General features: G+C 49.8%; 4 protein-coding genes across 4 annotated transcripts; all 4 read right to left on the reverse strand.

Moving 5' to 3' along the window:
- Positions 1 to 4,742: 4,742 nt before the first annotated feature.
- Positions 4,743 to 7,074, reverse strand: E1B28_011170 (uncharacterized protein; the record flags this gene model as incomplete). Its single annotated transcript, XM_043156175.1, has 7 exons — positions 4,743 to 5,037; positions 5,097 to 5,256; positions 5,306 to 5,443; positions 5,497 to 5,777; positions 5,829 to 6,238; positions 6,294 to 6,723; positions 6,773 to 7,074. 7 exons carry the CDS (start codon positions 7,072 to 7,074, stop codon positions 4,743 to 4,745), a joined length of 2,016 nt encoding a protein of 671 aa, XP_043005960.1.
- An 84-nt stretch (positions 7,075 to 7,158) lies between these two features.
- Positions 7,159 to 8,046, reverse strand: E1B28_011171 (uncharacterized protein; the record flags this gene model as incomplete). Its single annotated transcript, XM_043156176.1, has 1 exon — positions 7,159 to 8,046. One exon carries the CDS (start codon positions 8,044 to 8,046, stop codon positions 7,159 to 7,161), a length of 888 nt encoding a protein of 295 aa, XP_043005961.1.
- A 532-nt stretch (positions 8,047 to 8,578) lies between these two features.
- E1B28_011172 (uncharacterized protein) lies at positions 8,579 to 10,578 on the reverse strand (the record flags this gene model as incomplete). Its single annotated transcript, XM_043156177.1, has 3 exons — positions 8,579 to 9,416; positions 9,471 to 10,480; positions 10,540 to 10,578. 3 exons carry the CDS (start codon positions 10,576 to 10,578, stop codon positions 8,579 to 8,581), a joined length of 1,887 nt encoding a protein of 628 aa, XP_043005962.1.
- A 370-nt stretch (positions 10,579 to 10,948) lies between these two features.
- E1B28_011173 (uncharacterized protein) lies at positions 10,949 to 12,448 on the reverse strand (the record flags this gene model as incomplete). The annotated part of the gene is made up of 1 exon (XM_043156178.1): positions 10,949 to 12,448. One exon carries the CDS (start codon positions 12,446 to 12,448, stop codon positions 10,949 to 10,951), a length of 1,500 nt encoding a protein of 499 aa, XP_043005963.1.
- Positions 12,449 to 14,424: the final 1,976 nt, after the last annotated feature.

A 14,424-nucleotide genomic window follows, 5' to 3' on the forward strand; every position in this document is an offset into this window, starting at 1 on the left:
ACAGAAGATCGGGCCACCATCAATCCACGCACCAAGACTGGTCCTGACCATGTTGATGTGCCGCGTTCTCGAGGCCGAAAGAGGTCCCGGAAGCACCGCAGACATCGGCGCCGCAGCCGCTCATCTTCTAGCTCGTCTTCGAGCTCGTCCGACTCTAGCTCGTCGACTGATCGTGCTGTTGTGTCCAAGAAGTCTCGGATGGCCATCCTTGACCCCTTGGCTGCAAGTTCTGTTGTGCTCCCCTCATCCGGGATGAGCCACATCCATATTGCGGTTGTTCACAACTTCTCTCGTGGCTGGCCGTGGGTAGTGTCGCTTGCACTGTTTGCTCCGGCATTTCGCTATCATCTGCCGGCATCTGCAGCAACAGATCCCAAATCCGCAATGAAACAACTAGACTGTGTGGCGATCTCGGAGCTGAAGAGGGGTGACTTTCATGACGTCGCTCTCCACTTCCCCAATGCTGTGGAGAAATTCTTCATCCCACGTGGCTGTCGTTCCACTGGCTCAACTCTGGCTGTTAACCTTGCCAAGATGTTCAGGGGACTATTCGACATGTTGCGGTCGCGCCATGATTTCACGGAGTTCTTCTGGGCATATAAGGACTACCTGCAGGCAGCCATGGCTCAGTGGTATGCTCGGCGCACTAGCGAGGCCATACGCTTGGATGTCTGGGATGAGAGTCTGTGGGCATCTGTTCGAGACCGCAGACCTCTGTCGATGCAGGCCAGCTCCTTTCGTTCCCCCTCTTCCTCCTCTGTCGCCCACCTTACCCCTGTGTCAAAGTACTCTGGCTCGGGCTCCTCCCTCTCTGCGTATGTGCCGACCAGATCCAGGTCTCCCTACTTCTGCTGGATTGGCGGTTCCCGGTGTTCCCATGAGTACGGGAAGCATGAGCGTTCTGACAAGGACGCTGTCTGGCATGTCACGGGAAAGTCCTACACAGACAAGGCTGGCAACTCCTATTGTCTCGCCTTCAATGGGCCCAGAGGTTGCAATCGGGGCCAGAGCTGCAAATTCCACCATGGCTGTGGTGTCTGTGGTTCCAAGGAGCACTGCTCCAAGGACCACAAGCACTGATCCATATCCTATTGTGACCCGCTTCAAGCATGAAGCGTGGTCCGAACTCCTTGGTGAGCTTGGTCTGCTCCCGGAGTTTGAGGATGTACCAAAAGGCATCCGCGATGGATTTCTCATTGGCCTTGAGAACTATGAACTCGACCGCACCTTTATACCAAGCAACCATTTTTCGTCGGAGTTCGAGGCGAGCATTGTTCGCACGAAATTTGCCGAGGAAGTTTCGCTTGGGCGACTATCTCCCCCGTATGACCCCATCGTCCTTGAGCGCATCATCGGGCCATTCAGAGTCGCTCCCTTAGCTGTTGTTGAACAGAAGCCTGGAAAATTTCGTATTGTTATCAATCATTCCTATCCTCGCCCTCTACCACACATACCCAAAGCGAAACCTCCCCCGCCTTTGTCTCCCACTGTTGTTGACCCCCAAGTCGTCTCTGTCAATGCGCTCATTGACGCTGATCGGTATCCCTGCCACTGGGGTACGTTCTCCGAGTGCTACCTCATTGTGGCCAATTCTCCCCCGGGAACTCAGGCTGCAGTGTTCGATGTTGACGCGGCCTTCCGCAATGTTCCTCTCCATCCGTCAGTACGGCGTTTCGTCGCGGTTTCCGTTGATGGCAAGGTCCACCTGGACCAGGCGCTTAACTTTGGTGAAGCGTCTGCTCCAGGAATCTGGGGCCGTGTGGCTGATGCGAAAGTGGCCATCTTGCGAAAACTGGGGGTCTCCGCGATTGTGAAGTGGGTTGATGACTTCGTCCCCTTTCGCTTTCCTGTGCGGGGATCCCTGTCATCTGGGTTCGTCTATGCCTATGACGAATCGCTTTTCTGGGACACCGCCAGGCGTATTGGATGGCCCTGGGCTCCCTCCAAGTTCCTTCCTTTTGCGTTCATTTTTCTCTACATTGGTTTTCTTTGGTCTATTGCTGACAAGACGGTTGAGCTCCCGGTTCAGAAGAAGGAGAAGTATCGTGATAAACTTCGTTCATGGCTCTCCGCCTCTCATTGCTCGCGGGACGACGCTGAGTCTCTCATTGGCACCCTCAACCATGTCACACTGGTAGTTCCGGAAGGCCGTGCATATCTGGTCAACCTGTACCGCTTCCGTGCCTCCTTCAAGGATTCCGCTTCATCGCATTTCAAGAAACATCGCATCTCCTCGTCTCTTCGGCTGGACCTGGAGTGGTGGCTGGACAAGCTAGGCATGAAGTTTGTTGGGCTTCACATTGTCTGTCCGCCCCCTCCCTGTGGCATTGAGCTATTTGTTGATGCATCCACGAGCTGGGGAATAGGGCTTGTATTGGATGGCAAGTGGCTAGCCTGGGAACTGAAGGCGGGTTGGCTGTCCCAAGGCCGAAATATTGGCTGGGCTGAGATGGTGGCAGTTGAACTGGCTGTCCGGACACTAATATCTGCCAAACTCACACATCGTCATATCCGGGTCTGGTCAGACAACCAAGGTGTAGTGGGTGCTCTAAAGGCAGGCAGATCTCGGGGTTCGGAACAGAATGCCATCCTCAGGAAGATTGTAGGCCTTTTCCAGGACAATGGTCTATGGTTGTCAGTCAACTATGTCAATACGAAGGATAACATTGCCGATCTGCCTTCCCGGGGCGTGTTACCGTCACGGCTGGATCTTTTTCCGCATCCGCCGGCTGTGCCTCATCATTTGAAGCCATTTGTCTGTAACTCTATTTCGTTTCATGATCCCAGGGTTGCACCCTCGTCTTAAACCTGTATTTAGACTCCTCATTCACCAGCGCAACCTTTTTGTCTGTCGTCTGTTTTTTACATACAAACCGCACTGTAGCGAATGCTTCTGTATTTGGCTAATCCATTCTTCGCACTATTGGCTTATCGTTCCTCTGTACACTATGTGTATCGTACCCATGACTTAGCAACATCGCGGCTTGCACAGTTCAATGTCTGACTGCCATGCGTTGGGGTGTGATTCCACGTGCCTATGCTTCCGATGTGTGACGCATTGTCACATACGTCACATCTTTTTTCCTCTTACACCCACCAGCGTTCCTGCAATACCTTTCGCATACATCAGCTCACACTATGGTTATTTTATCTTCTCGCCGAGTCGTCTCCACCCCATTGAACCCACGGAAATCTGGGAACTTTAGTTCTATTTCCTGCTCATCCTCTCGCTCACATCTTGGCGCGACAACGCGCAAAGTCTTGGGTTTTGTGCATTCCGAGAACACAAAGGCTCGGATTTGGGGCGCTGTTGAGCGGTTTGTGACTTGGGCTCTAGATGCTGGGCACTCAGAGGACGCTTGTTCACCCCCTAGTGAACAGATACTGGTGGATTATGTGGCAGGTACGATGGCGGGCCACATGGCAGTCTCAACGGCAAAGGCGCATATGCGGTACCTCAAGATCCACTGGGAAGCGAAGGGCTGGAAGTGGCAAGGGGCTCAAGATCTGGCTTTGTGCATGAAGGCTGTAAAACGCATGGTTCCGCCGAGCTCTGTCCGGGATAGGCGTCCACCAGTATCAACCGAAATGCTGGATCTCCTTCATGTCCATCTAGATCTCAGCACTACAGACGGATCGCCGACGAACCAACTGCACACAGCGTGCTACGCAGCAGCCCTGTGTGCGTTTTGGGGCCAGCTGCGTCTCGGTGAAATCTTACCATCATCTTCGAAGGTGGCATCCTATGATCACCTTGTCCATCCGGTTGTGAACGACCTGAAGCTCGGCAACGATGGAAGCTCATACAATCTGTTCCTGCCAGTCACTAAGACAGAGGTGGTTCGTGGCGATACCGTTATCATTCCGGGTCAGAACGGTGACACTCTGGACCCAGTGGACGCCCTCTACAAACATGTCTGCTCTATCCCCTTGAACTCACTACCTCTATTCTCCTACTTTGACACGACTATGCAAATTCGGCGATGCTTGACAGTTGACGTTCTTCTTCAAGAATGCAACAAGATCTGGATGGACAATGGCTATGATAGATTCACAGGCCACTCATTTCGTATAGGCGGGACCTGTTTTTATCTCAAAGAGAACGTCAATCCCCATCTAGTGAAGGCGTCTGGTAGATGGAAGTCAGATGCCTTCTATGCATATTGGAGAGACACTGCGACGATCTCAGCAAAGCACCTGGAAGGTCTTCTGTAGCCAGGCTCTGGTGTACTGGGGGGATCTCTAGCCTCAGCTTCGGGTTTTCGGGTGAGTCTCAGCTTCGCTACGACGCGCTTGAGGCTTTCGTTTTGGGTTGTCCTCACATCAGCTTTCAACTCACCCGCTTCCGTTGACAGACCCTCTCGGTTTAGGATTTCCGGTCCTAGTCCGTGTTTCTGTCAGTCCCGGATTCTTGCCCCCCATCACCTGTCGTAAGCAGTCTACAGTATCTAGCATACACACTCCATGTCAGCTATGTACGGTCCTATAGCATCCTAACACTTGAAAGCGGCAGATGCACATCCTGACATTTTCGTACTAGAGTTTGAGATAATCTTATTCACCTATTTTCTGACCTGGACTGGTTACGCTGTTCTCCTCCCCTCTTGCATCTTTCGTAGTCAACCAATTTATGTATATCCTTTTTCATGGGTATACATTTGAATTCAGATTCAAGCTTAAACGAACTAGTGACCAATCAGAACTTTCAACGCTAACTCCCGACTCCATAAAGATACTCATCCTCAATCACAATCCTCACCATCTTCCTCCATACCCAACCCAAGCGAGTCTGCAATCTTGAAAAAGATTTCCACATTACTATACGCCCCCCGGAATACTTCATGCCCAGGTCCCCATGCGAAAACCGATACGTCGGTCAGCGAATGTACACCTTGATCTTCGTCTACCGGAAGTGTACCGTTCACAACAAACCCATCTGGTTGGTCCTTGGGGTTGACAACAAAATCGTCGGGGTCTGAATCAGAGGCCGTGGCAGGGAGACGTGGGCCAGGTTCATTCAGTGAGTAGGCTTCGCGACTGTGGAGGAAAGAGTTTGAGAACAACAGGGAGATAAAAGAAATAGAAAAGCACGCAACTGGTCAGGATTCGCACCCATACCGGCTGCAATCCCATACCTAGGTTCCCAATTGACAGGGAATCCTGGGCCGTGGGGGCCCACAAGAACGGTATTGTTCGTAGGTAGTGAATCGGGGTCAACGGTGTACCCGCTCAGACCAGAGTTGACGTAGACGCCAACTAAAGACGGGATTAACAGAAAAAGTCGAAGAGTCGTAAAGAAACTTACCAGCATCCCTCTTCTTCCTGTCCGTCTTCTGCGCAGCGAGATACTTTGCATCCGAACCTCCAAAGACGTCAAATCCGTGTCCATGATCGGCGGTAACAATGACGAGCGTGTTGTCGCGCTCGCCAATTTTTTCCAGGTCTAGGTGAGTTGAGAAAAAAAAAAGGACGGGAAAGGCGGCTTCCAGGACTTACGTTCCAAAGTAGCCTTGACAGTGTCGTCCAACTCTAACAGTTCCCCAAGTGCCCTCTGATAATCAAGTACATGCATCATCTTGTCGATAGATGCTGCCTCTGACATCAAAAAAAAACCAGGCTTCTGAGTTTTCTTTGTGCGAGCTGCAAGGATATCGATGGCCTTGAGCGTCATTTGCTTCAACCCAGGTTGATTCGTCGCATCAGTACCGTCTCCTGAGGGATGGTTCTTCAGGCTTTTAAGGTTGTTCGGAAAGACGTTCCGGTCTAGCCACTTCGCCCTAACCAGGAATAGTTAGACCCGCTGAAGATCAAAGAGAAGAGGAATGTACATGTTGCTGATCGAGAATATCCCCAAGACCTTGCTGTCATTCCCCGCATTCGCCAGTTGGTCCTTATCGAAGACGACGCTATAATCGTCCTTTCGGAACTCCTCATAGAAGTCCAGACCCTCTGGGCTTCCCGATCCCTTTATGAACTGTTCTGCACCTCCACCAAAGATGACGTCTGGCGCACAATGTGTCGGCCAGGGTAAGGTGTCATTAGGGAGGGTGCTTGCGCCGTGGAGGTATTCATAAACAACATTGGGGTAATCGTTACGGTTACGGTTGTGTGCGCATAGAGCGGCTGGGGTAGCGTCAGCGATAAAGGCTGTGGACACAATACCGACGGGACCGCCAGTTTCGCGACGGAAGAGTTCGGCGATGGTTTCGAATTTGGGGTCATCGGTGGAGTCAGATGACTGTGTACATGTAGAAGGGTGAGCGAGTGCTAACAAAAAGTTTGTCGAAACTCACGGAATCAACAAAAACATTCAACGCGTTGACAGTGCTCTTCTTCCCGGTATAGAGGGCAGTCGCAGAGTTGGCGGAATCAGTGATGAACGAGTCGATCGAGTGGGTCATTTGATGACCCAACGCCTCCATTTGGTCCAGCTGCATGAGCGATTGGTACTTTCCGTTAATAGATTTATGTGCAAGAAGACGGGCGGCAGTGATCATAGCTTGGGTCATGCCATCCCCAATGAACAAAATGACATTCTTGACTTTCTTCTTCTTTGGAGGATCACGGACCACCCAGTTGGCTACGGTTTGCACGGTGTCGTAGTAAGTGAGTATGGCTTTGTATGGACCGGGTTTTTTGAGAGAGAGAGCACGATAGGCTTTGGAAGCAACATTGACGGTGGTGGGGGCCTTGTTGTCTCTGGCGAATAGGTCTTCGTAGTAGCTGTTAGATTGTCAACGTAGAAAGGAGGCATAGCGAAAGGGCCACTCACGTGAAATTCCACTTTTCTAAAGGCGGGTCTGATTGATTGAAGAACTGAGTCACGTCAACAGGATCTTCGGTACCATGTTGGATTTGAAGAGAAAAGTTTTCGTCTGGGACCCCGTTTGCAAAGGCTTCTGAACCGTTCACAGGCGCGTGGACCTCTACACGGATGTCGAAGAGCTGACCGGGTTGAAAGTCGGTCTGGTCTGGAGGAAAGACACAACCGAGGGTCGGACAGGTGCCGAGACGTTTGAAAGTCTGTGCTGAGGAGAGGGCGACAAGGGAGAGGACGAGGAGATAGGACCTCATTCTGGCACGCGAGTTACCAAGAGGATTGTAAGTGGCTTTTATATTCGGAAATTGGGATGATGGTAACTGGCACGTTCGTCGGATTTACATGTCATCTACACTCCATTGATAGCTCTCTGCTGTAAGCCGTTTGTTCGCGTTCCTGCTTTGAAATAATTTCTTTTCAAATCCGTTTCCTCTGTCCACACCGTCCCATCTGTAGCCAGGCTTGATTCCGAATCTGTTCGGTGGGGGCGGCGGTCCTATGTATTCTGGTTTTCGAGGACCGCCCTTCTTCTTCTTCGTCATGAAGGCTGCTGCCGGATCGTTCCATCGTTCCCGTTCTTTCAATTCCTCGTTTATTTCCTTGTCGTCGGCATGGCGGGCGAATGGCCGACTCTTTGCCTTTTCTAATTCTTCCCGGCGTTTATCGCTGTCGTCCCTCTGAACCAATCCCTTTCCCCATTCCATCTTCTTCGCCTCAGCCTCTTCTCTTTCTCGTTTCTTCCTAGCTGCCTCTGCACGAGCTGCTTTCGTGTCAATCTTCCTTCCACTCGCGTCTCGATACACCGTCTCTTGTTGTCGCGCGACCTCTTCCGCCGTCTCGCCCTTTTCCATCTCTGTTTTCTTCATCTGCTTCAGCTGGGCTCCGGTCACTAGTCCTCCGACAATCACAGGGGCTTCGTCTTCTGCCTCGACTTCCTCCTCTTTCACCACTGACTCTTGTATCGTCGTCCACCCTTGACCGGTTTCCACCCTTCGCTTCTTGAATCCTCGATCCGTCGCTATAACGGCGTCTTTCAGCTCTTCATCCTCGTTCATGGCAGCATCTCCCCAACCAGTGTCTTCGTCCTTTACAAAACTCTCACTTCCTGCTTTCGCTGCAGTTACCTTTCGCTTCTTCTTTTTAGTTGCATGTGCCAGAATTGCGTCTGCTTTCGGTCCTGACATGTACTTTTCAGCTAAGTACGCCTTCATAGATGACGATGTCATTGTAGTTTGTCGTGTATCGTGTGGTTGGCCAGGCTCATGTGGAGGTGTTGCACGTTTACAGTCGTGATGTTCTGAGCTTAGTCAGCGTGCACATGCTTCATTTCTTTCAACCGCCTACTGAAAGTTAAAACGTTAAGCGGGGTCCATTTGAGCTTTTTCTACATTGGACGAACGTGGCATACTGTACGAGTTCCGCCAAAAATGTGAGCTTATTGTAAGTACGGTATCGAACAATCGTTTGGGTGGCGTTTGGGTGGCGTTTGAGGTGGAAGATCACCCTATTTTTAGCCGCAATCCTGGGTGAAAAACGTTTGTTCAACAGCCAATCAAGAGGCCTGTATCACATAGGCGGGTGGGTCCAGGGATCATGACTATGTACTCTCGCCTCCAATCGAGTACCAGCAAGATATCTAACTTGATTCGTTTGCATTCCGCTTGATGATGATCTGGACTTGGACATACGAATACTAATCGACTTGGTATCGCCTCCCAGACTCCAACCTTATTGAATCTCACCCAAACTCCATTCGCATCATACATCATAAAACGCCCTCAACCCAGCCATCGATCTCCTCACAGCCGTGTTTGGCCTTCGCTCGGGTAGAGGCAGGGGCGAGCCAGACAAAATGACCTCATACTGTGAAGAAGACCGTGATATGATAGTCTCCAGCACGTCCATGTCTGGTTCTGGTTCTGGTTCTATCCTTGGAACAAGTTCAGAGTTGTCGAACATGGGTTCGGTAGATTTCGTCGTAAGACCACTTCGCGATGAGGTTGTTACAGTTGGCTGCTGACGTCCTCGGCGTCGTGTTCTTACCGGTTCTGTATCTTGGTTGTGATTGACGTCCTTAGCTGTCTTGAAGAATTCGTCAAAGTACGAGGAAAGAGGTCTGTGAGGTAGGAAGCGAGGCAGAGGCATTTGTGTTTCAGGTGACGGTGAAGATAGTGTGCTTGGTGGGAGAGGTATAGCAGATAACGAGCCTTGAATTTGCATGCTTCTGTTACTGTCAAGCCCGGTGGATGAACGATTGATCCCCAGAATCGTTGCCGCGACGGGAGGTAAAAACGGTGGTGCGATAGACAGAACGACAGGCGTAAGTAGAGCAGCGGGAGCATGAGCAGGGATAGAATTCTGTTGGGTGTGTTCGTTTTCATGGTCATGAGCAGGAGAAACAGGAGGAGCAGAATCGGTAGCAGCAGTGGGACTTTGAGGACAAGCAGGTTGGAGAAGCGATTGAATAATATGACGAGTATGAGAAGAATCTGAATGCGTCGCAGCGTCGCTGAGAGGGGATGATGGAGTTGGCTTTGAAAGGGTTGGTACCATAGTCAGATCAAGAGTGTTTCGTTTTCCGCTCGAAACCCCATCTCTTTTATAGGACGGGTTATGTTTGGATCCTCTTCACGGTAAAATCAAGACGTACTTCGATATCAATTGGTCCTTCCGTTTCTTCCTATCCATCAACCTGCTTTCGGCTTCTTGAAGCGGTACAAACGACAATGGAGTCTGAGTTTGAGGCTGACGAAGATCTACTGTAGAATTCTTTTTCCTCTTCTTCCCCACTCTCTGCAACACCTTCGCGGTCTCAACCTCAGTCTTCTTGCTCACCGAACGACAGTCCTCATCGCCATTTGAGGTAGTGCTGATTTCTGTCAACCACCGGGTAAGAGGTTTCGTCTCACCACCGTTGGTACGTGATGAAAAAGAGCAAAACCTCCTCTGCCCACTATCTCTTTTTCGGGGATCAATCAAGGACCATCTGCGACGTTTAGACCGATACGGGGCTTGAGTTTCAACTTGATTCGGATACTTTTCCGTAATGAAAGAAAGAGAATTCCGGAGTTCAACACCGTCAGCCTCGGGCAACAAGACATCAATTGGATCAACCTCTGAGACAACGGCAGCCTGTAAGAGACGTTGTGCGAAAGAGACTTTTTTCTGACGATTGAATATGACTCGCGGCTTCTTGCGAATAACACTGTCGTTCTCGCTATCACTGAATAGCTGATCGACGGGTTCTGATGGAGGAGAACAAATGCGAAGTTGTCGTCGTCGTGTGGTGTGTTTGGGAGGCGGCGGCGGTTGGAAGTCATCGCTAGTTGTCGTCAGTTGTTTGACTTTCAGTTTAAACGTAGGATAAGGTTTGGGTATCGACTTGTTGCGAGAGCGGAGGAATGAATCCACACTGATTTCTGTGGGCTGCTTGGGACTCTCCACAGTGTCTTCTGAATCACCCACCGAATCCTCCAGAGTCTCGATCGTCGGTAGCTCAGGTGGATTACTTTTTAGCTCTGCAGTTTCTTTCGGTATATCGTCGTGATTCGGAGCAAGCATTAGCGTTTCGTCCGCAGCATTGGGATCATTGGGGAGAAGTCCGACATCGAAGCCAAGGCAAGGATCGATATAAGTTTGTCGTTTTCGCTTTCTTCTGACCTAGCAGTACCATGAGCTATCAAGGTATTAGGTGCCAGCTCATTTAAGGCCAGACATACCACGAATCGCGGTGGGTGCTCAGAGTAAGGCAGAGCCATCGTGCGACGTGGTGGGAGGGAGAGTGTAAGTTCCCACACGCGTCCACTTTGTGATCGTCCTCGCTACAATGATTGCACACAAACAGCAAATAATGGCTAAGTATCTGGCTCGAGTTGAATAACGACGAAGAACTCTAATACAAGGTCTAAACAGCTATTCCAGCGATACCGTGTCCACTGTTTCGTCTAAAAGCCTTGCAGCTCTTTTCGTTATCGACTTTTCAAAGACCGCCCAATGCCTACTATTTCATCCTCTACACGACGCCAAGAGGTTGAATCTGAATATGAATTCCTCACCTCCTTGTGAGATGCAAAGATAGTCATGGGTCCTAGTTCAGATGGCAGACGTCGTCCTCCTTTGTGCAGGGGCTCACTCCGAATGGCCATCCCAAACATAGTCAACGAACACGTTAGGGTAATATTTCGTTTCTAAAACCCCACCTCCAACTCCAACGTGTATCGCAGACTCCCAATCGTCTCTACATATCGGTGTACCATCTGACATCTCTACTTCAGAGAGTAGGAGTTGTGAAAGCGAAATTGTGATCCGTTCGGATGTGCCAAAGGAGGTGGGTGTAAGTGGTTGAGGAAGGATTTGGGATATACGTTGGGAGATGGATGGGAGGGAGAAGTGGGGAGTGTAGAGGACTTTGATGGACGACTGTCCGATTATGCGGATCCGCATATTCGTTATTGATTCTAAATGTGGGAGGACGTCGAGGAAGGTTGAGGGTGGGATCAGAGAAACGCCGCGCGCGCGATTCCAGGATACCCATAGCCTGTCGAGGGGAAGGAGGTCTGGATTCGATGTGTCACTGTCTGATTTTTTGACTTGGATACCATGAAGAACAGAGGATAATTCTACTGCGAGCTCTTTGAGCCAACGAGCTTCGTCCCTGTTTTTGATCATTTCAAGGGTTATGGGTGTCGATTCCAGAGAGGGAGGTTTAGATATCGCGAGGTTGGAAATGTCTGAGAGGAGGGAAGACGTGCCTTCCGGGAAGTCGCCGTTATTGTTGGTAGTAGACTCTACAGCAGAGAGACGGGATGACAGGTCGTCTGCAAGATTCACCATGTGTTTAGCTTTGACCATGAGTGCTTGGAGGTCCTGGAGGGCGAGAGAGAGAGAAACGTTGGAAGTAGATTGGGAGGATTGATTGAGAGAGAGGATGTGGGATATGCCAGAGGAGGTTCCGAGTGACGCTTGGGGCGGTTCTAAGTGCGGAGTCATTAACGACTGCCAGGCTTTTGTCATCAGAGCGCGTTTTAGATCGGCATAGAAAGTCTTGTCTCCTCCACGACGGAAAGAGAGCTTTATGAGAAGAGAAGATGTTGTCGATGGGCCATCCCCGTCCCTTTTCAACGGACTATCGCACATTTCGCACGTCGCGAGCGAGGGATGGTTGATAAAGGTGCACATTGTACATGCATTACTAGAACGGGACTTTGGAACCAGATTTTGAACGGGAGTAGGAACCGGAACGCCACAGAGCCCACAAACTGCAGAAAAGCCTGGGGGATTTCGAAAACCACATAGGGAGCATGTCCACGGTGAAAGATCGTCAGATGAGTCCGATGAGAGAAATAATGAGGCTTTGGGACTGCTCGTGAATAATCCCGCGTAATATTCTGTCTTTTTGACGAGGGAAAGATTTAGAGAGAATGAGCGTCGTGTGGGATGAGGACTGTCGATGTAGAACAGACGATGACTGGAAAGATGGCTCGTTCCACACTGGTGACTCGGCAATTTGTCGTTTCCTACATACAGCCCAACGCCATCCTGAGACGCCAACAGATCTTCGCCTTGAAAGAGGAGTGCTTCGATTGGTATGGTGCCATCGACAGAGGTCGTAACGGAGGGCAAGTCCATGCGAGGTATGATGACGATGAATTACAAAAGTCGAAAGATGTTTACTGGAGTTCTAATCGAACGTTGGAAATGTTAAAACATGAATATGGACGGATGGGAGACAAGGGAAATGGGCCGACCTCGGACCGCCTATTTCCCGCTGGCTTGAGCACGTGATTCATATTGTTCTCGGCAGGGTCGGAGCGCGTTGAAGCACTCACCAATATCAAAACCCCGCTGATAGTTGGTATACCACGGCAATCATCAGGACGTGACCGTCCCTCTTCCATCTGGGCGGGGAAATTGTCACCCGTAAGGTTGAAATTGGGGAGTGTTTTGTCTATATAACTCCTCAGACTCTCTGCTTTCAAATAAAAAGTACTTCACAGACTGTCGGAGTACAAATCTCCATCACAGCCCATGCCGACCGTACATGTTCGGCCGAGTAATCCTACAGTATGCGCTTAATTTGTCACGATGACTACGTACCGTAATTTTACAGCGACATCCAAAATTGTAGCGCAATTATGATTTTGTGTAGCTCCCCGCCCTTGTTTGTAGTAAATAGAAAGTATTCCAAAATTGGCAAACCATCCCGACGCCCGAAGTTTGATCCAGCCAATCGGCGTAGGAGCTCTGTTTCCCCTCAGCAACGTGATACCCACAAAGCACCAACTTACCTCATGGTTACCAAATTTGGATTACTTGCTTTATTTACAACAAACAAAGGCGGGGAGCTACACAAAATCATAATTGCGCTACAATTTGGATGTCGCTGTAAATAAGTGTCATCTGGATCTTTGGCGCACACGCTGGGCTGCTTACTATGTGAGTTGCCTTTTTGCCCACTCAATTCTTCTCTTCATGTGAATGAATCGGCAGGAGAGATACTATTATAGTAGTAGGTCAATGAGTCACAATCCTATATATAATGGGACAAAGAGACCTGATTATCAGCGATTATCAGCGATTATCTCCAAAAAATGATCTATGCGACAGGACCAGGGTAAATTAAAGCGGAGATCGAAATTTCCTGCGTGCACGACAATGTCCCCTCCCTTTGAGCTACAGTAACGTAGTATTTTTCATGTTCCTGTTTATTTATTCCTACTGTTATCTGACATGCATCTATACTTCAACTGTTATGAGATGTAACTTTTATATTCCCACACACTTTTTTGGTAATAATTTGTCATCTCTCACTGTCTCCTCTCCCCTTCTCTAACTGTACTGTTTTTCCACAGGTTACAGGTTTTTCTGTGCATGGGACAGGGAGGGAATGGGGTAGGCCACCCTGTACAAAGTTCTGTACACAGTACAAGTCCTCCACCTGCTATTTATGTCACCCACTATACAACATGTACTGATTTGGCACAGAATACTTTCCCCATGGGTTTGTACCTGTAAAATGGGATAGAGCATGGCCATACCTGCAGATAGGGAAGTTGGAACAGCACGGGTTGGTGGGTTTTCCTGTGCATGGGATGGGGCTGGAATGGATTAGTCACCCTGTACAAGTCCCATACCCACCATACTTTTTTCCATGGGTAACGGGTAGGACAGGTGTAATTACGCCTCTGACACAGGATGTTCACAGAACAGGTCATGTGATATGAATACAGTGGGCCAAGGGACACAAACTTTCCCCCCATGGGTGATTCATGCTGTTCACTACCTGCAGAACTCCTACAGAGCACAAGTAAGCAGGTGTATAAACATGCAAAAAAACTCGGCACAAAGGGCCGGGTCATAAGCTTGTAAGACTAAGTTGCAAACAGGGACCTACTACGTAAAGGCGGGTAAGGAGTCGCGAAAGTCAACCTGATTCAGAACAAGGGACAGCCCAACAGGAATGTAGAGATGAGTTTCCCGTTGGTCCGCGAGACAGAACATCCGAACCAGAATAAGGGTCCTTAGTTTCTTTCCAGGGCAGACCTAAGCACAACATCTTCGATCTGAGACAGTTTATCATTCCCAGATGTCGATCCCGCCCTGTC

The sequence above is a fragment of the Marasmius oreades genome, chromosome 7 (genome assembly GCF_018924745.1).
Source record: "Marasmius oreades isolate 03SP1 chromosome 7, whole genome shotgun sequence".
NCBI classification, from domain to species: domain Eukaryota; kingdom Fungi; phylum Basidiomycota; class Agaricomycetes; order Agaricales; family Marasmiaceae; genus Marasmius; species Marasmius oreades.